Below are 23,866 nucleotides of genomic sequence, written 5' to 3'. Positions count from 1 at the left end.
CAATTAGAAGTGTGCGAGCAGTCTCAATAAGGTGCCTATTCTTTCTTTCTGCAACCCCATTTTGCTGAGGGGTATAAGGACAAGATGTCTGATGAATAATTCCATGAGAAGACATAAACTGCTGAAACTGAGAAGATACATATTCTAAGGCATTATCACTGCGAAAAATGCGGATAGAGACACCAAATTGGTTTTTGATTTCAGCACAAAAACTCTGGAATATAGAGAATAACTCAGAACGATCTTTCATTAAGAAAAGCCAAGTACATCTTGAGTAATCATCAATAAAGCTAACAAAATAACGAAATCCCAAGGTTGAACTGACTCTACTAGGACCCCATATATCAGAATGAACCAAGGAGAAAACAGACTCTGCATGACTCTCAACACTACGCGTAAAGGAAGCTCGGGTATGTTTCCCAAGCTGACACGACTCACAATCTAATCTAGACAAACTGGATAAACTAGGCACCATCTTTTGAAGTTTGGATAAACTCGGATGTCCTAAACGTCTGTGGATTAGATCTGGAGGATCTGTAACTAGACATGTTGTGGAAGGACTGAGCGAGTTAAGGTAGTAAAGACCTTCTGATTCACGACCTGTACCAATTGTCCGTCCCGTACTGCGGTCCTGCATAATAAAAGAATCATCAATAAAATATATACCACAATTGAGGGCACGAGTCAAACGACTAACAGATGCAAGACTAAAAGGACAACCAGGAACATAAAGAACGGAATCTAGGGTGATAGAAGACAATGGGTTGGCTTGTCCAACTCCTTGTGCCTTAGTTTGACATCCATTGGCTAAAGTAACAGTAGGAAGAGACTGTGAATATACAATATTCGACAAAAGTGATTTATTACCAGAGATATGATCAGAAGCGCCTGAGTCCATGACCCATGGTCCAAGAGTACTAGACTGGGAAACACAAGCAAAAGAATTACCAGCAATAGGAGTGTCAGTCTGGGCAACTGAGGCTACTTGTGGAGATGTTTGCTTACTTGCTCGATACTGAAGGAGCTCATTATATTCTTCTTTAGATACAGAAAAGCCCTGGTTACCTGTAGTCTCGCTCTGAGCAACGTAGGCATTTTTGGGTGGACGGCCATTTAAGGAATAACACATTTCGCGAGTGTGTCCAAGTTTGTGACAATAAGAACACTTGGGTCTAGATCTCCCAAAACGACCGCCTCCTCGTCTATTCTCCATAGCTTGAGATGCCCGAACATCCACTGTCTGGGATGCAAGAACAGAGGAATCAAGTATTTGTGATGAAATCACTAGGTGACTTGGTGCTGCAGCAAGGCGAAGTAATCGAGAGAATAATTCATCAACTGTAGGGACAGTCGGACTCGCCAAAATCTGGTCTCGTACTGAATCAAGATCATGAGGAAGTCCAGCGAGTGTAAGAACTAGAAACATTTTCTGTCGCTGCTCTTGTTGTTTTGACACACTAGCAGAAACTGGCATCAATGTCTCAAATTCCTCCATGACTGCCTGTACCTGACCCAAGTAAGTAGACATATCTAATTCTTGCTTCTTTAAGTTTGTCATCCGTGATATCACATCATAGAAGCGAGATATATCATTAGTGTATAACGTACGAGCCTTTGCCCAAACCAAATAACATGTCTGGAATGGCCGAAACAAAGGCATCAACTTAGAATCAATAGAACGCCACAAGATGCTACATAATTGAGCATCAATTTTTGCCCAAAGCGCTATCGCCTTTTCATCTCCTTCGCTAGACTGTTTAATCAGATGATCTTGCACACCTTGACCTTTACACCACAACTCGACAGATGAAGCCCAAGCTAAGTAGTTTGAACCTCCCATTAAAGGTTCCGAGGTAATCATAACATTAGAGTTTCCAGAACTCATGCTTTTAGACCCAAAAACATCAATTCCCAAAGACATCTTGTAAATTATTACCAAATAAGAGAAATAATCAACTGTAATCCACTGAAAATAGAGTAAGGAACACTGAACCAGAATAGTAAACTACTGTAGCAGTTGGAAAGTTACTGTTGCAGCCGAAAAATATTCAAAGTGGTCGGAATGAAATAAAAACAGTAGGGGTAGGATCGGAATTACCAGAAGACCCAACTGTTCTGAAGGAACTTTTTCAAAAAATGGCCGGAAGTCAACTTTTTGAAATCACTATTCACGCCGGAAAAATAAAAAAGTGGTCGGAATTTGGTGTAACCTGGATGGGTAGGCTCGGAATTGCAAGGGAAACAATCTGTCCTGAAGAGTCGTCGCCAAAAAATGGCCGGAAGGTGGCCCACGCAACGTTGGAACTTCGCCGGAAAATTTTCTTTGGACAGCTACAGTACCGCCGGAGATTTTCACTGGGATTTGGTCGCCGGACAGTGACTACTCTTGTGGTAGTGTTGGATTTTGTGCACAACACTGACCGAGACAAAGCAGACGCAAAACAACTTTGAAAGTCGCCGGAAAAAAAGGGTTCCGGTGACTGATTTTACTTCCCGGAATCGCTGGAATTTATGCACAGCGATAAATCTCTCACGATAGCTCTGATACCATGTGAGAAGGCACGGGAGAAAATATGATATATTGATATTGTGTGTGATGCAATACAAGAGGTGCTATTTATAGCTACTCTATACAAAGGGGATACTACTATTCCAATGTGGGACAATTACATAGCTATCTCTAGCATTTACATAGCTATCTCTAACATTATGCACAAAGAAACTGTTAGATAATGAATGTAGACATAATCTGAATGTAGACATAATCTTATGTAATATACATAGGTAGCATAATTATAGGGATTCACAGCAGATTTATAGGATTTCCTTTTTGATTCTTTCCATAGTTAAGGCTCTATGTACTTGTATATATACTTGTTACTCCTTGAATACAACATAAGAGAGATTTCTCTATTGTCTCTGTTACTTTACATGGTATCAGAGCAGGTCTACTGCTCGCCGGAGTTGAGTCGAATCCGCTGCTGGAAATTCCTTGGCCGGAAGCTAATCTTAGGTCTTTTTGACATTTCCAGTTGACTTGTGGTGGTTCTCTGATCATAGAACCACATTTTGGCAAAGAACAACCTCAGACCAGATCTTATTCTCACTTTGTTTGGTCATGTTTGAGTTTGGTTTATTGGTTATTCGATTTCTTTAATTCTATGGTATTTTTCTTGGAGGCTGCCTGTGTGAGAAGCTTGCATCTTTATTTTTGACTCACTGGTGATCGATTAGTGACTTGATATTGTCTGTTGGGTCTTTCCTTATCAGAAACTTTGTTGGTCTCTGATTTTGTTTGAGTTGGGGACAAATTCGTTTGGTTCTCTGATTTGGTTGAGTGGATTATTAAAGTTGAATCTTGTTCAATAGATTGTTGATTTCGTATCTACCAGGATCTGTTTGAGTATCTTTTAGCTTCGGGGACCTATGTAAGTTTAATCAGTTTGTTATTGAAAGGAAAAAATGATGGTAAAGAATAAGAATGCAACAACTCCTAGTCCAACAATCTTGGTTTCGGATGAGTTTCTAAAATTCCTTCAATATCATAAATCAGTTAAGGAATCTTCTTCAGTTACTGTCTTTGCTGGGTCAGATATCACCTCTTCCAATAAATGGGTGATCGATTCTGGTGCTACAAATCACATGATAGGTAATCCAAATATTTTTTCTAGCTTTCACTCACATAAAGCACCCTCTCCGGTTACTGTAGCTGATGGATCAACTTGTAGTAGTGTTGGATCTGGGACTGTTAAACCAACTTCCTCTATTACCCTGTCATCTGTATTAAGTCTACCAAACTTGGCCTTCAACTTGATTTCTGTTAGTAAAATTACCAAAGACCTTAATTGTTGTGTTGCATTCTTTCCCGATTATTGTTTGTTTTTAGATCTTAAGACGATGCAGGTTACTGGTAAAGGATATATATCTGGTGATCTCTACATTCTTGATGAATGGGAGCCACGGTCTGTTGCATGCTCTAGTATCGTGTCTCCTTTTGAAGCACATTGTCGACTTGGACATCCCTCTTTGCCTTTGTTAAAGAAGTTCTGTCCTCAGTTTCAGAATATTTCAACATTGGATTGTGAGTCATGTCGATTTGCAAAACACCATCGCATCTCGTTAAGTCCAAGGGCTAATAAGCGAGCTGAGTCAGCTTTTGAGTTAGTCCATTTTGATGTTTGGGGACCATGTTCGGTTGTTTCTAAAACTGGGCATAAGTATTTTGTCACTTTTATAGATGATTTTTCTCGAATGACTTGGATTTACTTTATGAAGAGCCGCTCTGAAGTGTTTACTCATTTTTCTGTCTTTTGTGCTGACATCAAAACTCAATTCAATGCTTCAGTACGTACTCTAAGGAGTGATAACGCTAAAGAATACGTCAGAGTTATTTCAGTCCTACATGAGACGACATGGTATATTACATCAGTCTTCATGTGTTGATACACCCTCTCAAAATGGAGTTGCTGAGAGGAAGAATAGGCATCTACTTGAGACAGCTCGAGCACTTTTGCTCCAAATGAAGGTTCCTAAACAGTTCTGGGCTGATGCAGTTTCTACGGCTTGTTTTTTGATTAATCGCATGCCATCTAGTGTACTTGATGGTAATGTGCCTTATAGTGTTCTTTTTCCGAACAAGTCATTATTTCCAGTGGAACCTAAGGTGTTTGGAAGCACATGTTATGTTCGAGATGTTCGACCATCTCTTACCAAGTTGGATCCCAAGGGTGTGAAGTGTGTTTTCCTAGGCTATTCTCGCCTTCAGAAGGGGTATCGATGTTATTCTACTAGGCTTGGCAAATATTTAGTGTCAACTGATGTGGTATTTTCAGAGACTACACCATTCTTCTATGCACCTCCCATTTCTACAAGCCAGGGGGAGGAAGATGAGTGGCTAGTATATAAGGTTACCCGTACTTTGACAGAACAATCAAATGATACTCTTCGAAGTCCTTGAAGTCCTTTGTCATTTAAAGAAGTCCTTGTATGGCTTGAAGCAGAGTTCACGAGCTTGGATTGGCAAGTTCAGTGAGGTAGTTCAGGAGTTTGGGTTGAAAATGAGTAAGTGTGATCACTCAGTCTTCTATTAGAAATCAGTAGCTGGCATTATTCTCCTTGTTGTATATGTTGATGATATTGTTATCACAGGAAGTGACTATGCTGGGATTTCTTCCCTCAAGTCTTTTTTGCATACTAGGTTTCATACAAAGAACTTGGGCCAGTTGAAATACTTTTTGGGAGTAGAAGTAAATAGAAGCAAGAAAGGAATTCTTTTGTCTCAGAGAAAGTACATTCTTGACTTGCTTGCAGAAACTGGAAAGTTGGCAGCTAAACCTTGCAGTACTCCAATGGTTCCTAATGTGCATCTTATGAAAGACGATGGTGATCCTTTTGACGATCCAGAGAAATACAGGAGGTTAGTTGGGAAATTAAACTACCTTACTGTGACTCGTCCAAATATTGCTTTTGCGGTAAATGTTGTTATCCAGTTTATGTCTGCACCAACGGTCAAACATTGGGCAGCTTTGGAACAGATTTTGTGTTACTTGAAAGGAGCTCCTGGACTTGGCATATTATATAGCAATCACAATCATACTCGTATTGAGTGTTTTGCAGATGTTGACTGGGCTGGATCGAAATTGATAGAAGATCTACTATAGGTTATTGTGTCTTTGTTGGAGGAAACTTGGTATCATGGAGGAGTAAGAAGCAAAGTGTTGTATCTCGATCTAGTGCAGAATCCGAGTATAGAGCTATGTCACAGTCTACATGTGAGATTATGTGGATACATCATCTGTTGACTGAAATTGGGTTAGAGCATCCAATACCAGCAAAACTTTGGTGTGACAATCAAGTTGCCCTCCATATTGCGTCAAATCCGTTGTATCATGAAAGAACTAAGCATATTGAGGTTGAGTGTCATTTTATTCGTGAGAAGATTTAGGAGAACTTGATCTCCACGGGCTACGTGAAGACAGGAGATCAACCGGTTGATTTGTTCACAAAGGCGTTGAATGGAATTCGAGTTGATTACCTTTGTAACAAGCTGGGCATGATCATTATCTATGCTCCAGCTTGAGAGGGAGTGTTATATAATGAACGTAGACATAATCTGAATGTAGACATAATCTTATGTAATATACATAGCTAGCATAATTATAGGGATTCACCGCAGATTTATAGGATTTCCTTTTTGATTCTTTCCATAGTTAAGGCTCTATGTACTTGTATATATACTTGTTACTCCTTGAATACAACATAAGAGAGATTTCTCTATTGTCTCTGTACTTTACAGGAACATCAGAGAATACCTATAATCAGCAGGACATAACCTACAGTTTGCACCATCAGAAGACTTACTGTTCCATAGAAAGGGGCAAGCACTATCCTCATGAGCCATTAAGACTCTTTTGCTTTACTTATTGAACAGAAGAAAATCTTCTTGCCTTAAAATGCAACTTTTAAATTTGCTGAGAGGTTCTGATTTTTTGACTTTGTAGACATTGGCACAGATTTTTATTTTTTGAGAAGGAACACATTTGTATATTAATAAATAAACTACACAAAAACTGTGCAGTCACCCATATTTACCGTGTGAAATACTGGAAGAAACTCCTAATCTTTTGTCTTCTCAGAAGGATTCTAAGACAACAACAATAGACTCATGGTCTTCTAAATACGTTCCTTTATACCAAAAATAGAAAAGGACTAGACACCTCATTTTCATCTTCTGGGTGTTATTGGATTGATCGTCAAAGATATTGTATCTAGATTTTAATACTGAATAATTAAGACTTTGTTTTCTCAACATCTAAATGTGTATAATTTATCTTTAATTAAAATTAATAAATATGGAATTCAAATAAATAAATAATAAATATTATATCCACAAAATATTAGAGATAATATTAATTTTACATGGTGTTGCATAAATTGCTTCTTTAATGAACCACATTCTAATAGCCAGCAGTTGGCGGAGGAAGCAGACGATGGTGGTTGAGCAATGGTGGTTGTGTGTTGATGGCGGGAGGTGATGGATGTGCGATGGTGACTGATGGTGATGGCTAGCGGTGGAATTGGTTGGATGGTGCTGGTCAACAATGATGGTTGTGTGGTGGAGGCTAGTGGTAGAGGTGGTTGGTAGTGATGACTAGTTGTGGAGGTGACTGACCGTGAGGGCGGTCTGAGATGGTGGTTGTGAGGTGGAGGCTGATGGTAGAGGTGATTTGTAGTGGTGGTAGGTTTTATAGGTGGTTGGCTGTGGTGGTTGCATGGTGGTAGAGGACGGTGATGGTAATAATAGAGTAATAGTAAAAGATTACATTCACAAAATCTTTAACTGAACATCTTAATGATTTTAAGACTCTGTACTAGATCTGAATAATTGAGACTTATCAAGAACTAATATAAAATGGTTGTGAAAGAAAAAAACAAACTAAATGCACTTAATAGAGAGATCTGAATGATCCAGATTCAAACCTCCATAAAGTGGAAACAAATGGCGCCTAGTTTCTCTAGCGTATAGCACTTAAGCGGTCATCTCCAGAAGTAACTTCTATCGTCCTAACTATAAAGGTTTGCTGCTAAAACTTCTCGGTCGTTCACTCTTGGATCTTAGGTCATTGACTCAAGAGCTTCTGGTTGTATATCTAATAAATATCTTTCCTCTACTATTAGGTACGTTCCAAAACCATGGCAACAATAGCAGGTCAAGCGACTTTCGTCTTTGACTTTAGTTTAGTGTTACATATTTTTTTGATCAAGTAAGGTAAGCTTTCATTAAATCAATCATCCAGAGGATGTAATTGACTACAAAAAAGTCAATTCTCCTGAAAAGCAAAAACCTCCTATCTGCTCAAGGAGCTTACAAAATCTAATAGATCTAATGAGCTATTTACATCAAAATGTAACTCCAAGCAAAGAGATTTACTAAACATCTAGCTTTTAGTGCAGTTTAGTGCTACATATTCTAGGTTGTTCCTTCAATCTATATCAATTAGCTGTTTATCCCAAACATTTAATTGGATGTACCATATATGAGCCACATGGAATTTACTACCTCGACCTTCCAAGATAACCCACAGCTTATCCTATTACTGACTCTCCTAGATTACTCCATAAATGGTTGAGACAGACCAATTTTCTATTTTTCACACCTTTGTACTGAAGATAAAATTAGTCTGTGATTCCAATTCATATTTCCCTAAACCCGTCAAAATACAAAACATGAATATTTCGCAGACATCATAGACTTCTTGCAAACTATAAGCTGAAGTCCATTCTCATTAGTCAAAGAAAATTTAAGATGACGACCCAAGTGCTCCAGTCATGATACACTATTACATTTCATCACAGAACAGAGTGAATAAGACTGATCTCTAGAAACAGAAGATGAATAACCACTAGACTGGTATTACTATATAAAATTCCATTTTCTCAAACTGCAAAACCCTTAACAAGAAAGCCAGGCTGGATGCCTATGCAGATGAATTATTCTCAAAGGGAAATTTCTAGTAGAAAGGAACATACTATTCCACTGTATAACTAATTACAGATTAGCTAACTAGGTAAGAGATACATTTAAAAAGGCTTGTTTATTTCCAAGGGAAAAACAATTCACTCAAGCACATTGAAACTGTTAATTTGAAAGAATCAACAGCAGCCAAATAAAAGATGGTTAAAGACACAATGATAGCAAAAACTGACATAGAAACACGAACTTACTTGCTTTGCACGTTCCAGTAATTGAATTGCAAAATAGGAAATTCTTAGCTGCATCTTTGTGCAGGAATGGAATGAAGTGTCCCCTCTGCGTCTATCAGAAAACTCACAAATTCTCAGAACCCTAGTCAAGCCCTCTGCATATACTTCATAACCCAACTTAATGATCTCCATGCCAGTTAACTGCCCATATCTATTTTTCTTTGAATCTTCTGTCTTCTTTTCCAGAGGTAAGTGAAACCCTAGACCTCTCTGTTGCTTAATCCTGTAAAATGGTTTCCATTCACGTACTTTATCCAAGTTTATTTCACGTAGTAGATGTACAGCTGCAAGATAAAAATTACCAAAAATGAGATAATAAAGTCATACTTTTTTTAATAAATAGATAATAAAGTCATACAACAACGACCCAGTAAAATCCCACAAGTGGGGTCTGGGGAGGGTAGTGTGTACACAGACCTTACCTCTACCCGAGGGGATAGAGAAGTTGTTTCCGGTAGACCCTCGACTCAAGAAGACGAAAAGAGACCATATATCAGTACCATCAACAAAAAAAAACATAGAAATAATAACAACATCACAAGAACCAGTGAATAGACGGAAAGCAGAAATAATAACCAGTAAATACGGCCCGACACTATGAAAACGGAAGAGTAGTGTAAACACAACATTGACCATTAGCAGTCTAAGACTAAATCCTATCATCCTAGCCTCACACTGGTAGACTAAATATGCTCAACTACCTCCTAACCTACAACCTTAATGCTCGACCTCCACAGTTTCCTATCGAGTGTCATGTCCTCGGAGATCTCAAGCCTCGACATATCCCGTCTGATCACCTTTCCCCAATACTTCTTAGGCTGCCCTCTACCTATCCCCGTACCCACCAACGCCAACCGCTCGCACCTCCTTACCGGCGTATCCAAGCTTCTCCTCTGTACGTGCCCGAACCATCTGAGCCTCGCTTCCCGCATCTTGTCATCAATGAGAGTCATGCCCACCTTCTCTCGAATATCTTCATTCCTAATCTTATCCATCCTTGTGCGCCCGCACATCCACCTCAACATCCTCATTTCTGCTACTTTCATCTTCTAGATATGTGAGTTCTTAACTGGCCAACACTCAGCCTCATACAACATGGCCGGTCTAACCACCGCTCTATAAAACTTACCTTTGAGTAGCGATGGCACTTTCTTGTCACACAGGACTCCAGATGTTAACCTCCATTTCATCTACCTCACCTTATATGGTGTGTGACATCCTCTTCGATCTCCCCATCCCCCTAGATAACCGACCCAAGGTACTTGAAACTGCCTCTCTTGGAAATGACCTGCGATCCAAGCCTTACGTCCATGCCCACTTCCCTCGGCTCAGCACTGAACTTGCACTCAAGAAATTCCGTCTTCGCCCTGCTCAACTGAAACCCTTAGACTCAAGGGCCTATCTCCAAACCTCCAAGTCTCTCGTTAACGTCACTCCGCATCTCGTCAATCAGAACAATGTCATCAACGAATAACATACACCATGGCACCTCTCCTTGAATACGGTGTGTCAGTGCGTCCATCACCATTCACCAGGGCAAATAAGAATGGGCTGAGCGCATATCCTTGGTGTAACCCCATAACAACCGGAAAATGCTCAAAGTCGCCTCCCACTGTCCTAAACCGAGTCTTAGCTCCATCATACATGTCCTTAATCGCCCTAATTTAAGCAACCGGCACACCTTTAGCCTCTAGGCATCTCCAAAGAACCTCTCCAGGAACCTTATCATACGCTTTCTCCAGATCAATAAACACGTGCAGATCCTTCTTCCTATCCCTGTACTGTTCCACCAACCTCCTAATAAGGTGGATAGCTTCCGTAGTAGAACAACTCGACATGAACCCGAACTGGTTGTCTGATACAAACACCGTCCTCCTCACCCTCGCTTCTACCACCCTCTCCCAAACTTTCATGGTATGACTCAATAATTTGATACCCCTATAGTTGTTGCAACTCTGGATGTCACCTTTGTTCATGCACAACGGAACCACCGTACTTCACCTCCACTCGTCCGGCATCCTCTTCGTCCTGAAAATAACATTAAACAACTCAGTCAGCCACTCCAAACCTGCTCTACCCACACACCTCTAAAATTCTACCGGAATCTCGTCAGGACTGGTAGCTCTGCCCCTGCTCATCTTACACATAGCCCTCACGACCTCCTCAACCTTGATGCGCCTACAGTACCCAAAATCGCGGTGACTCTCGGAATGCCCCAACTCGCCTAGCACAATATCATGATCCCCTTCTTTATTCAGAAGTTTATGAAAGTAAGTCTGTCATCTCCGCTTAATCTGGGCCTCTCCCATCAATACTCTACCGTCTTCGTCTTTGATGCACCTCATTTGGTCCAGATCCCGAGCCTTCTTCTCTCTCGCCTTGGCCAGCCGGAATAATTTCTTCTCCCTACCTTTGGCCCCTAGTTCCTCGTACAAACGACTAAAAGCCGCACTCTTAGCCTTTGGGACCGCCCGTTTCGTCTTCTTCCTAGCTACTTTATAGCTCTCCCTGTTCGCACTCCTCTCTACCTCGCATGTGTTCCCTACTAACTTCAGGTACGCCGCCTTCTTCGCTTCCACTTTACCTTGGACCACTTCATTCCACCACCAATCGCCTTTGTGCCCGCCAGCGTAACCCTTCGAGACTCCCAACACCTCTCTCGCCGCCTCCATATAATCCGCCGTCGTCGACCACATATCGCTCACATAAAGTCATACTAATTTGGAAAAAAAAATATATAGACAACTACTTCACATCGCAAAAGGTAGAAACAATACAATACCTCGAATAAAAAACAGAGAGCACAACTGATCCTTCATTTTCCTAGTCACAATTTTTAATGCAAGCATATAGTCCATATAAACGAATGAGAATTAAGGCTTGTTGTTGTTGCTACAGTTGCATCATGAGTCATTTTGATCTAGTTAGAGACTTGAACATCAGTGTAAGGTTAAGTGTGAGCACTAAAGAACCTCTATAGTTATAGAAAACCCTAATTTCTCTTAAAGACATTATTAAGCATAGCAATGAAATGAGCTTGAATTGAGTGGAATGAACATGGAGAATTTTGGACATAGGTGGCCCTAACTAATACTCCCTCCGCTCCAATTTATGTGAACTTGTTTGACTGGGTACGGAGTTTAAGTAAAAAATGAAGACTTTTGGAATTTGTGGTCCTAAACAAGTTCAAATGGGGCCCAGAGTATTTGTGTGGTTATAAAAGCTTCTCATTAAGGGTAAAGTTGTAACTTTAAGCTAAATTGTTACCAAATTTAGAAAGGGTTCATTCTTTTTGGAACGGACCAAAAAGGAAATAGGTTCACATAAACTGGAACAAAGGGAGTATACAACTGAGACGTACTCCCTCTGTCCCAATTTATGCGACTCTCTTTCCTTTTTAGCTTGCCCCAAAAGAATGACACTTTTTATATTTAGAAACAATTTAACTTTAAACTTCTCATTTTACCCTTAATGAGATGACTTAGAGCCACATACATGCCTGGCATGTTTTAGATCACAAGTTTCAAAAGTTTATCTTTCTTTCTCAAATTCTGTGCCCAATTAAACACCCTCACATAAACTGTGATGGAGGGAGTAGTTGATTGGTATTGATAAATCATCATACTTTTTCACAGAATTGTATATCTTTTAGTAATTCAATTTTTAACCTGTATTCTGTGAAGACACTGCTTTATAACTTAGACTAATCAAATAATTCAAAAGCAAATAAAAAGCATTTCCCATCCAACAGCTAAAACTTTTCGATGAGACGGTTCGTGCTATTCAACATCAACGTATAAAAATACAACAGGCTAATCCTAATAAAATAACAAGCGTGCATCATCAATCTATGCAGTTAAACTTCTATAGTATCTGTTCTAGTGAAGATTTTAAGAGGTTAACAGCTACCGTCAATCTGGACAACAAGCTTATGAGCATGTGTCAGGTCATCCCAGACATAGCCAACACTACTTCCAGATGCCAAAACCTCCGGCTCTGTTAAACCCTGAAGGTTCTCCACGATAAAGGTACACGATAAGAGTTAATTGCGTGATTACAATATGTTGAAACTTGCAAGTCAAACATCGAACAACGATGAAAAGAGATACAAAACCTCCTTCTGATAATATGTAATAGAAGTATTTTCCAAGCGATTTTCAATCCGGTAAGGCAGGTCCATATTTGCTGGCCAACAGAAGCGTAAAACAATTGTAGGACCATCTTCAACCACATGAACAGTGGCAAATTCACACATGGATGAGTTATGCTGAGTTGCAGGATCTGGTTGTTGAACAGAATACTCGGTCGACTTCTTGAATTTAAGAAAAAATCGTCCAAGTGAAGCAATACAAACTGGCCCAGACCAGGAGAAACTGGCCTTATTGGGTTGAAATTGGACAAAAAATGACGAATCATTTTGGGATTTTGAATGCTTTTTGAGAAAATTCTCAAAGAGGGTGCGTCTTTTAATTGTTGCCATCCCATTTCCACTCCTCAAAGTTAAAGCTGCTCTCTGCTTACTGTTGAGTGTAACAGTTGTGTCAGTCCCATCCTCCTAAGACAAAAAAGGATTTCGTCACCAGTTTAACAGCAAATGAAAGCTAACATCTGAAATCAAAAACAAAGACAGACCTCCAAAAAACATTGACGGACAGTGATGACTTCATCTGACTCATTTAGTATGACGTATCTGGGATACATTGATACAACCTGCAGTGGAACTACTTTGCTAACAGATGGTTTCAAAGAAACTCCTAACTTTGTAACAGTTTTGGAACCAGATTTTCCTTCCACTTCAAGGTTCACCTCCGTAAGGCCTGATAAAGCATCCAAGTCCAAGGGTGCTTTAGAGGCTCTCTCATCCAAGAGTGTAATGTGCACCTTGTGGCATCTAGCAAGTATAAACAAGAATTATGCAGGGTGAAAAGCATAATGCCTACAGTTTCATAACCGCTGATAGATGGAACAAGGAGAGACGACATAATGGATTCGACTAAACTAGAACTAGCGAATTAAAGTAGAAAAACTTTACTTGCTGAACCATGATTTTGTTGATCCGGGAGGAAGATAAGATCCTAATTCTGGAGGCACCGCAGAAGCAATATTTTCCACCTCGTGCCTGGATATAATAGTACCACTCAGCAAAGGACTAAACTGAGCCAAATGAAAAAATTACAACTCATCTTGGACGAGAGCTTACCTAGAAACAAGCTTGTGATTTGCAGGAAAATAGAATAAAGAAAATTCGGTATTATTCTCCAAGGTGTAAGAAGTAAAGACAGCAGCCTGCACCAAACACAGACAAATTTAACACCTTGCTGTAAGGTAATAAGCAGCTAAGCAGGATAATTACCTCCAATATCCCTCTCTGTCCACGAGATAATCTAAGCAATGCAAAATACTTGCCAGTGCCAAAATCTAATTCGATATCCAAAAACTGAACTTTAGTTTTGCGCTTCTGCAGCCGTTTCGCACTGTCGCTACTATTTATTGGTTTGCAGCTTGTACCAAATGAAGTTAAGGTAACAATAAAATAAATAGCAGCAGGATTTGTATATAAGTTTACAGACGACGCAGAGGGAATAGTTGCCTCATTGCATATGCAGTCAACACCATTAGTAGACGGCAGACCTGTACTAAAGCAAAAGTCAGTAATACAATACATCAACTAACACTTGAACCAGATTTAATTTGCTATTACCTGTATCACTGAGTCTCACATGAATCTCCATATCTAAGAAGTTGGAGAAGTGAACAGTAGGAAGCAGAAAGATTTCTTTCTGCTCTTGCAAGGCAACTGGCGAACTTTTATCTACACGCGCATACCCAAAGTTATCTGGATGTACGATAGGTACATCTTTCCCAGTGCTTTCAATCAGAAAATGAATCTTTGCTACACGTCCATCCTTTGACTTAATATCACAATGTGCTGTACTTAAAGAATATTTCATTGATTGAAAGGAAAATGCTTTCCGCACTTGGTAAGTAAGTTTATCAAATATCCCAGATAGTCGAACAGGCTTTCCACCTCTAAGATCATCCGACCAGCAAGCTGATGGATTCTCAAAATTTGTTAAGTCATCTGTAACTTCAGGTCTAAAAGAAAATAGGAAATTACCTGCAAATTAAGTTCCAATATCATGGATTTCCTTGTTTAGGAGCTTAATCAGAGATCAAGTGAAAGGTAAGTTCTACAGAACAATTATAAGACCGACAATTTTGTACGGTAGTGAATGTTGGGCCGCTAAAGTTCAACATATTCAAAAGATGAGTGTGGTAGCGATGCGGATGCAAAGATGGATGTGCGGTCATACAGGATTAGATAAGATCAGAAATGACCACACTCGCCAGAAGATGCAGTAAGAACGCATTATAGGATAAAATTCGCTTGAGATGGTTTTGCCGTGTCCAATGTTTATCTACAGATCGATTCATGGTATGAAAATATAGTGAGTGAACGTGTTAAAAGGGGATGAGGTAGACCTAAAATAGCATGGAAGGAAGTCATCTCGCAAGACCTCCAAATTGTTGGAATCAATACAAACTTAGCTAGCGATAGGGCACAATAGAAGAAAATTATTCATCCAAGTGCTATCTACTAATTGGGAATAGCTTTTAATCTTGTTAGAGAGCTTATAATTATATAATTATTATTATTATTACTATTATTTATATATATTTAACTTATTTCTCATTTTTATTTTATTTGGTATTGATGATGACATGAGTTGAGCTTAAATGGAGAAGTGAGGATTGATATAGCCGACCCCAACTTGTTTGACTGAGGCCTACTTGTTGTTGTAATAGTTCGACTTCGTCTAGACAGGTAACATGTATGACATCTAAATCAATTCCATAAAGTTCTTTTCCTCAGAAGCAGGCAATTTCAATATCAAAGCTTGAAAGGGGAAAACATGCTTGAAACATACCAACACTCAAAGAATTTAGTGTCTTCTTTCGTTCGCCAGAGAGATTTATGGCACCAAAGGCTGCCATAGAATCGTCAACTGTGTCCCCGGCCTTAAGCATCACAGAAGCATAATCAACTTCCTTATGCTGAGGGCGTTGAAAACGCAGCTCCATTGAGAAATCAGTATCATTGTGTATCTTTAGTAATGGAGAGACGACGATTGTCAAGCAATCCTACAAACATCAAGAAAGAGGATTGTAAACCATAAGAACATTAAGTTAGACATGCCTGGATAATCAGCTGCGGTACCTCAGTCCTGGGTGAAACTTCAGCCACAAGAAATGGACCAGGGAAAGTTTTTGACTCTGGTCAATAGCAAATAAGTTTAGTAAGCTCTAAGTTTGAATTCATTGAATATGCACAAAGAACTAGTAGTGGTTCCTATTATCAGCAAAGGCTATAGAAAAGTCGTTTATCTCAAGTTGGTGGTGTCAGCTACTCCAAAATCCAAGTCTTAACAAGTAGTGCGAAATTTATTTATATATTTAAAAAACAACTTGAGGGAAGAGCAGCCTGAAACACCTTGTAGAGATACTATACGTGGTCTCCACGCGAATGACTGGGTGTCCAAGAGTGAAAGATGAAGTGGAGAAGTAGAGAGAAATCCTCTCTCCGTAAGCTGGATAGAGAAGAATGACGCTTCCGGAGGCCGATTTGCCAAAGCCAAGTGCCTTACAGACAAAAAGTTAGGCTCCTCACATGATGAGCACACAAGTAAAAGTTCAAATAAAGCGAAGGCAAAAATACAAATGAAAACACCGTGATTAACCTCTCAAAACATAAGAATGAAAATCGTGGAAAGGAAATTAATTACGTGCAAGCCCAGGACACTGGAGCTTACTCAGTATAATTTTTTTTTAATAATTTATAAGGGATCTTACTAAGTATAAATGTGATACACAATTCAAAACATCAGCAGCAGGCAAAAAAAAAAATTAAAAAACATATTCCAGACACACACATACATCATACACTTCCTATTTCGAAATCTGTTAATCTGGTGTTATCTTGTACTGAGCAAGGATGAAATAGGGTTGCAAGTTGAGAAGGTAGGCTCTAGATTATGCCAGATGTATCATTCTCAAGGATGGCGGAAGCACAATGCCCACATACTACAAAACTGATTGTACGTCGTCTGTGGAAAGACGAGTAAAATAGAGAAAGTGCAACACGGTCAGGGTGCTTGAGTAGACGTATGTCTCCTTTATCGAGGGAAAAGAAAGAGAAGGAACTCTATTGAGAAACGACTTTTTTATCCCAAAATTGCACAAAGGGAAACTAGGACTTTATCAATCATTTGCACGGCATAAGACACATGAAAATTAAATTCCCATCTAACTTCTGCTGTTATAGTTTATAGTTTCCTTCTTTTTTCAATCAGTAGGTCGAGTTCTATCTTTGTGCTGTGTGGAATAAACTTTACAATATCAAAAGAAAAATATATCAGTAGGTCAAGTTCTGTAGTTTCTTTAAAGACTGTTGATTGGCTCTACAAGGATGGTTCTGCCACTGAATCATAGCAGCGGATGTTTCAAGTAAACAAGCAGAACAACTGTAAGCTGTGATAAGCACCTCAAGAAAATGGTAGTGGAGTGTCTTCCTGCAACTGATACATCTTGATTATCATAGAACTGACAAATAAGGGATAAGCCTGACTGGTTTTCAACCTGAAAATGTTAAAACCCATCAGTTCGCACATGAAACACCAGACGATTTATAGTCTCTGCATGACTTTTCTCATGAATGGACAAATACAAGCTTCACAAGGTTAGATGTCTAATATTCAGTCTCAAAGAGCATGAAGATGGACTCATGTCCAACTCTCTGTCTTTGATTTTCTCATCAAAAACTTACAGCATGATAGCAGGTAAAAAAAAAAAAAGCAATTGTTGCAAATCAAAATAAGGATGACAGATTACTGGTGGAAGAAGTTCCCGAGATGTTCCATTGCTGAAGACATCATCCATAACATGGGACCGAAAAGCAAAGCTTATCCTAATCAATGTAAAGATGCATAGATGAATCACTTATCTCCGGCTCACATATTTAGGTTAGTTGATAAGTTTTGAGTGAAATTAAGTCCCAAATTGTGGTCAACCTAACATTCAACGCCTAACTGCTTCAAGCACTTAAATTGAGATGCATCATACTGGGCATATATTTACAGCCCATAAGTCAAGCCAGAAGCAGCATTTTTCCTGCTAAATTGGGTCCACAAAGTAATGTGCATTGTTAATCCAACCACCAATTAAATGTGCCAAACATCTTACAAGGGCGGAAAGACAATGCTGCTACTCTCAGAACCCATCTGGAATCTTAGCAGAAAACTTTCACTCACTATTTCCATTGAGGAATCTGATTTCTCTTGCAGCAGAACTCCACATAAAAGTTGTGTAAGGACTACATAACCAATAAATGATGACAGAATCTTTAGACATGCAGCTGAAATAGCTATGCTAGCCTATGTTTTGGTTCTAACAAGAGGGGATTCTCTTATGGCAAGTGAATATTGTTAGAATAGTTATGTAAATAGTAGTAAATAACCCTAATCCCATATGTATTAGGAGTAGGACATGTTATGTATATATATAGGCTCATTGTATCATGTTTAACATATGAGAATAATATCAATAATATTTTCTCCCGTGCTTTCTCACATGGTATCAGAGCCGTAGTGGTGAGATACATCCGGGAACTAAAATACAGAGCAGAAGTCATCGTCCCTAAATTTTCCGGCGACTTTTTCAAAGTTGTTTACGTTATCTCTCTCCCCGTCAGTGTTGTGCAAAATCCAACACTACCACAAGATCCGTCATCGTCCGGCGACCAAACCCCAGTGAACATCTCCGGCAGAACCCTCCACACGCGCGCTCACGCACCGTCAGAAGCTAGGGTTCCGGCAAGCGCGTGAACCCACGCGCCTGCGAGTACGACCACTTCCGGCCATTTTTTGACGACGGCTCTTCAGAACAGTTGGGTCGGCTACTAATTCTGACCCTACCCATCCTGTTTTCGTTTGATTCCGACCACTTTGAGTTTTTCCAGCAACCACACCGATTTTTTTTCCGGCAAAAACAGTGTTTCCTTCATCTGTTTCAGCGAGTTTTCAGTTGATTCTTTCTATTATTTGGTGATAATTTCATAGGCCTCACTTCAATCCAACAATGTCTTTGGGAGTCGATGCCTTCGGATCTAAAAACCCGGATTCTGGCAGTTTCGGTGTTATGATTACCTCAGAACCTTTAATGGGAAGTTCAAACTACTTAGCTTGGGCTTCGTCTGTCGAGTTGTGGTGTAAAGGTCAAGGTGTTCAAGATCATCTAATCACGAAGTCTAGTGAAGGAGATGAAAAGGCAAAAGCACTTTGGGAGAAGATCGATGCTCAATTATGCAGTATTCTGCGGCGATCTATTGATTCTAAGTTGATGCCCTTGTTTCGTCCATTCTAGACATGTTATTTGGTTTGGGAAAAGGCTCGCACTTTATACACTAATGACATATCTCGTTTCTATGATGTAATATCGCGGATGACAAATTTAAAGAAACATGAATTAGATATATATACTTACTTGGGACAAGTACAGGCAGTCATGGAGGAATTTGAGAAGTTGATACCAGTTTCTGCGAGTGTTGCAAAGCAGCAAGAGCAGCGACAAAAGATATTTCTAGTTCTTACTCTTGCTGGGCTTCCTAATGATCTTGACTCAGTACACGATCAAATTTTGGCTAGTCCGACTGTCCCCACAGTTGATGAATTATTCTCTCGATTACTTCGCCTTGCTGCAGCACCAAGTCACCCAGTGATCTCATCACAGACACTTGACTCGTTTGTTCTCGCATCCCAGACAGTGGACAATTGGGCATCTCAAACTATGGAGAATAGACGAGGAGGAGGTCGTTTTGGAAGATCTAGACCCAAGTGCTCTTATTGTCATAAACTTGGACACACTCGTGACGTGTGCAATTCTTTACATGGTCGACCACCCAAAAATGCTTATATTGCTCAGACCGAGACTACAGGTAACCAGGGATTTTCTTTATCTAAAGGGGAGTATAATGAGTTCCTTCAATATCGGGCAAGTAAGCAGACATCTCCACAAGTAGTCTGTTGCTGGTAATTCTTTTGCTTGTGTTTCTCAGTCTAGTACTCTTGGACAATGGGTTGTGGACTCAGCCGCTTCTGATCATATCTCTGGTAATAAATCCCTTTTGTCAAATATTGCGTATTCACAGTCTCTTCCCACTGTTACTTTAGCCAATGGGTCTCAAACTAAAGCAAAAGGAGTTGGACAAGCGAATTCCCTACCCTCTGTCACTCTAGATTCCGTTCTTTATGTCCCTGGCTGTTCTTTTAATCTTGCATCTGTTAGTCGTTTGACTCGTGCCCTTCATTGTGGTATATATTATATTGATGATTCTTTTATTATGCAGGACCGCAGTACGGGACAAACGATTGGAACAGGACTTGAATCAGAAGGCCTTTACTACCTTAACTCACTCACTTCCTCCAAGGCATGTCTAGTTACAGATCCTCCGGACCTAATTCACAAACGTTTAGGACATCCAAGCTTATCCAAGCTTCAGAAGATGGTGTCTAGTTTGTCTAGTTTATCTACATTAGAGTGTGAATCATGTCAGCTCGGGAAACATACCTAAGCCTCCTTTCCTCGTAGTATTGAGAGTCATGCAGAGTCTATTTTTTCTTTAGTTCATTCTGATATATGGGGTCCTAGTAGAGTCAGTTCAACCTTGGGATTTCGTTATTTTGTTAGTTTCATTGATGATCATTCAAGATGTACTTGGATTTTCTTAATGAAAGATCGTTCTGAGTTGTTTTCTATATTCCAGAATTTTTGTGCTGAAATCAAAAGTCAATTTGGCGTTTCTATTCGCACTTTTCGCAGTGATAATGCCTTAGAATATTTATCCTCTCAATTTCAGTAGTTTATGACTTCTCAAGGAATTATTCATCAAACCTCTAGGCCTTATACCCCTCAGCAAAATGAGGTTGCAGAGAGAAAGAATAGGCACATTATTGAGACTGCTCGTAGACTTCTCATTGAATCTCATGTTCCGTTGCGTTTTTGGGGCGATGCAGTTCTCACAGCTTGTTATTTGGTTAATCGGATGCCTTCATCTCCCATCCAGAATCAGATTCCGTATGCAGTATTGTTTCTCCAGTCACCCTTATACTTTGTTCCCCCTCGTGTTTTTGGGAGCACTTGTTTCGTTCATAACTTAGCCCCTGGGAAAGATAAGTTAGCTCCTCGTGCTCTCAAGTGTGTCTTCTTTGGTTATTCTCGTGTTCAGAAGGATATCGTTGTTACTCACCTGATCTTCGTAGGTACTTTATGTCCTCTGACGTCACATTTTTTGAGCCTAAACCTTTCTTTACCTCTTCTGACCATTCTGACCACCTTGATATATTTGAGGTCTTACCTATACCGACCTTTAAGGAGTCTACTATAGCTCCTCCTTCACCTTCCACCACAGAAGTCTTACCCATTCCAACCGTTGGGGAATCTAGTATGGCTTCTCCTAGAATCCCCGCCACAGGAACACCACTCTTGACATATCATCGTCGTCCGCACCCAGCATCAGGCCCAGCTGATTCACGTCCTGCACATGACCCTGCTCCTATTGCGGACTTGTCTCTTCCTAGTACACCGATTGCACTTCGAAAAGGTATACGGACCATCCTTAATCCTAATCCCTATTATGTCGGTTTAAGTTATCATCGTTTGCCATCACCCTATTATGCTTGTCTATCTTCTTTGTCCTCTGTTTCCATCCCTAAGTCTATAGGTGAAGCATTGTCTCATCCAGGATGGCGACAGGCTATGATTGACGAGATGTCTGTTTTACATACGAGTGGTACTTGGGAGCTCGTCCCTCTTCCTTCAGGTAAATCTACTGTTGGTTGTCGTTGGGTGTATGCAGTCAAGGTTGGTCCGGATGGTAAGGTTGACCGTCTTAAGGCTTGTCTTGTTGCCAAGGGATATACTCAGATATTTGGGCTCGATTACAGTGATACCTTCTCTCCCGTGGCTAAGATAGCATCAGTCCGCCTTTTTCTATCCATGGTTGTTGTTCTCCATTGGCCCCTCTATCAGCTGGACATAAAGAATGTTTTTACACGGTGACCTTGAGGATGAAGTTTATATGGAGCAACCACCTGGGTTTGTTGCTCAGGGGGAGTCTCGTGGCCTTGTATGTCGCTTGCGCCAGTCACTTTATGGTCTAAAGTAGTCTCCTCGAGCCTGGTTTGGTAAGTTCAGCACAGTTATCCTGGAATTTGGCATGACTCGGAGTGAAGCTGATCACTCTGTATTCTATCGACATTCTGCTTCGAGTCTCTGTATATATCTGGTGGTCTATGTTGACGACATTGTTATTACCGGCAATGACCAGGATGGTATTACTAAATTGAAGCATCTCTTTCAACACTTTCAAACTAAGGATCTGGGCAAACTAAAGTATTTTCTGGGTATTGAGGTCGCTCAGTCTAGCTCAGTTATTGTGATCTCACAACGGAAGCATGCCTTAGATATTTTTGAGGAGACGTGAATGACAGGTTGTAGACCTGTTGACACTCCGATGGATCCGAATTGGAGAGGGGAGCCTCTTAGCGATCCTGCAAGATATAGGCAGTTGGTTGGTAAATTAAATTACTTTACAGTGACAAGACCTGACATTTCCTTTCCTATGAGTGTTGTGAGTCAGTTTATGGATTCTCCGCGTGATAGTCATTGGGATGCAGTTGTTCGCATTCTTTGGTATATAAAATCAGCTCCAAGCAAAGGTTTATTGTTTGAGGATCGAGGCCATGAGCAGATCGTTGGATACTCAGATGTTGATTGGGCAGGATCACCTTCTGATAGACGTTCTACGTCTGGATATTGTTGTAAAGCCCCGGGAAATTTTGCTAAGTAATCTAAGATTTTGTGGTGCCAAGATAGGCTAATTATTTTATCTTGTGTGCAAGTGAGGGTTCATGATATAATGGATATCAATTAGATAAGTTAATAAGTGTATAAGTCATATTATAAGTAATTTGGGGTCTAAGGAGAGACCTAAGTCTAAGCCAAGTTGGAAAATTTTCATAATAGGCTAAAGTTGTAAGTGAATGCGCACAAGACCTCACTTTGGACAAGCATATCTCTAGTTATATAAAGTGTTGAGTGATGCACAACCTATCAAATTAAAGCCCTTTGAGTCTAGTTCCCAACGCAACAAACCGTTCGTCATTTGGAGGTGTATACAGAAAGTTATGACCATTTTACCGGACATGCGTCACCAGCGCGCCCAGGAACGCGGCTGCGGCGAACCGCGGCAAACCAAGGTTTTTCTGCCGGTAAACCGTGGCAGAACGCGGTGGAACATGTAAAATGTCTAAAATACCCCTGGTCAGTGTAAAAACCGAAGGGGTATTATATTTCCTTCATTTTTTGATCATTCAAGCTCGAATTTTGGGGTTTTCTTCACCCTCTCAAGACCTCCAACCCCTCCCATCTTCAAGGTAAGCAATCTTCATTAACTTGGTGTAAAATTCCATTATTCCTACACTAGTATTGATGAAATCTACTCATAAAACACATAGATCTTCAAGAAATTCCTTCAAGAACTCAAAGGAGGGTTTTGCAAGATTTCTTCCAAAAGGTAATCCTACTCCCCTTAGACTTACATGTATGAATTTATTATGGGTATATGAGTGTGAATTAAGTATTGGGACTCTTGGTGTGGTGATTAGAAGCCATAAGTTCCTAATATAAATACATAGTCATTGTAGAGATTGGAAGGTGATTATTTGATGGAATTTTGTTGGTTGGGTGAAGATGGGTTGTCACACATATGTTGTTGGAAATTATAAATTGGTTAGGAATGATGGTGGAATGAATTGTTGGTTAATGGTGATAGTTGGGTGAACCAATACTATAGTTATGGGGTGTAAAGATCTATACCTACAAGGTGTTTGATGATATGCCTAAATGGCATAAGTTACGGAATTTATTACTAATATTGGCCATATTGAATGTTGTATTGTAGATTGAGGTTGCTTAAGTGTATTGGATCATTGTAGTATCACTAAGGGCGAATTTGAGGTATGGATGGCTAACTTTAACCTTTGTAAAG

The 23,866-nt window shown here is 39.9% G+C and overlaps 1 protein-coding gene across 1 annotated transcript in view; it reads right to left on the bottom strand.

Annotated features, from left to right (window-relative positions):
* The window catches only part of LOC104237139 (uncharacterized), a 57,718-nt gene that overhangs the window by 9,800 nt on the left and 24,052 nt on the right, over window positions 1–23,866 (bottom strand). The window contains exons 13-24 of the mRNA XM_009791226.2: window positions 17,306–17,400; window positions 16,256–16,404; window positions 15,983–16,038; window positions 15,693–15,906; window positions 14,465–14,881; window positions 14,117–14,394; window positions 13,964–14,049; window positions 13,796–13,882; window positions 13,396–13,654; window positions 12,878–13,318; window positions 12,673–12,769; window positions 8,725–9,047 (exon numbers count right to left, since the gene is read on the bottom strand). Coding sequence (XP_009789528.1) covers window positions 8,725–9,047; window positions 12,673–12,769; window positions 12,878–13,318; window positions 13,396–13,654; window positions 13,796–13,882; window positions 13,964–14,049; window positions 14,117–14,394; window positions 14,465–14,881; window positions 15,693–15,906; window positions 15,983–16,038; window positions 16,256–16,404; window positions 17,306–17,400 — 2,502 coding nt within the window. The remainder of the gene's footprint in view (window positions 1–8,724; window positions 9,048–12,672; window positions 12,770–12,877; window positions 13,319–13,395; window positions 13,655–13,795; window positions 13,883–13,963; window positions 14,050–14,116; window positions 14,395–14,464; window positions 14,882–15,692; window positions 15,907–15,982; window positions 16,039–16,255; window positions 16,405–17,305; window positions 17,401–23,866) is intronic.

This window comes from Nicotiana sylvestris, chromosome 2 (assembly GCF_000393655.2).
Source record: "Nicotiana sylvestris chromosome 2, ASM39365v2, whole genome shotgun sequence".
Taxonomy (NCBI): domain Eukaryota; kingdom Viridiplantae; phylum Streptophyta; class Magnoliopsida; order Solanales; family Solanaceae; genus Nicotiana; species Nicotiana sylvestris.
The sequence above is the reverse complement of the archived record's forward strand: the minus strand, read 5'-3'. Positions and strand labels throughout refer to the sequence as shown.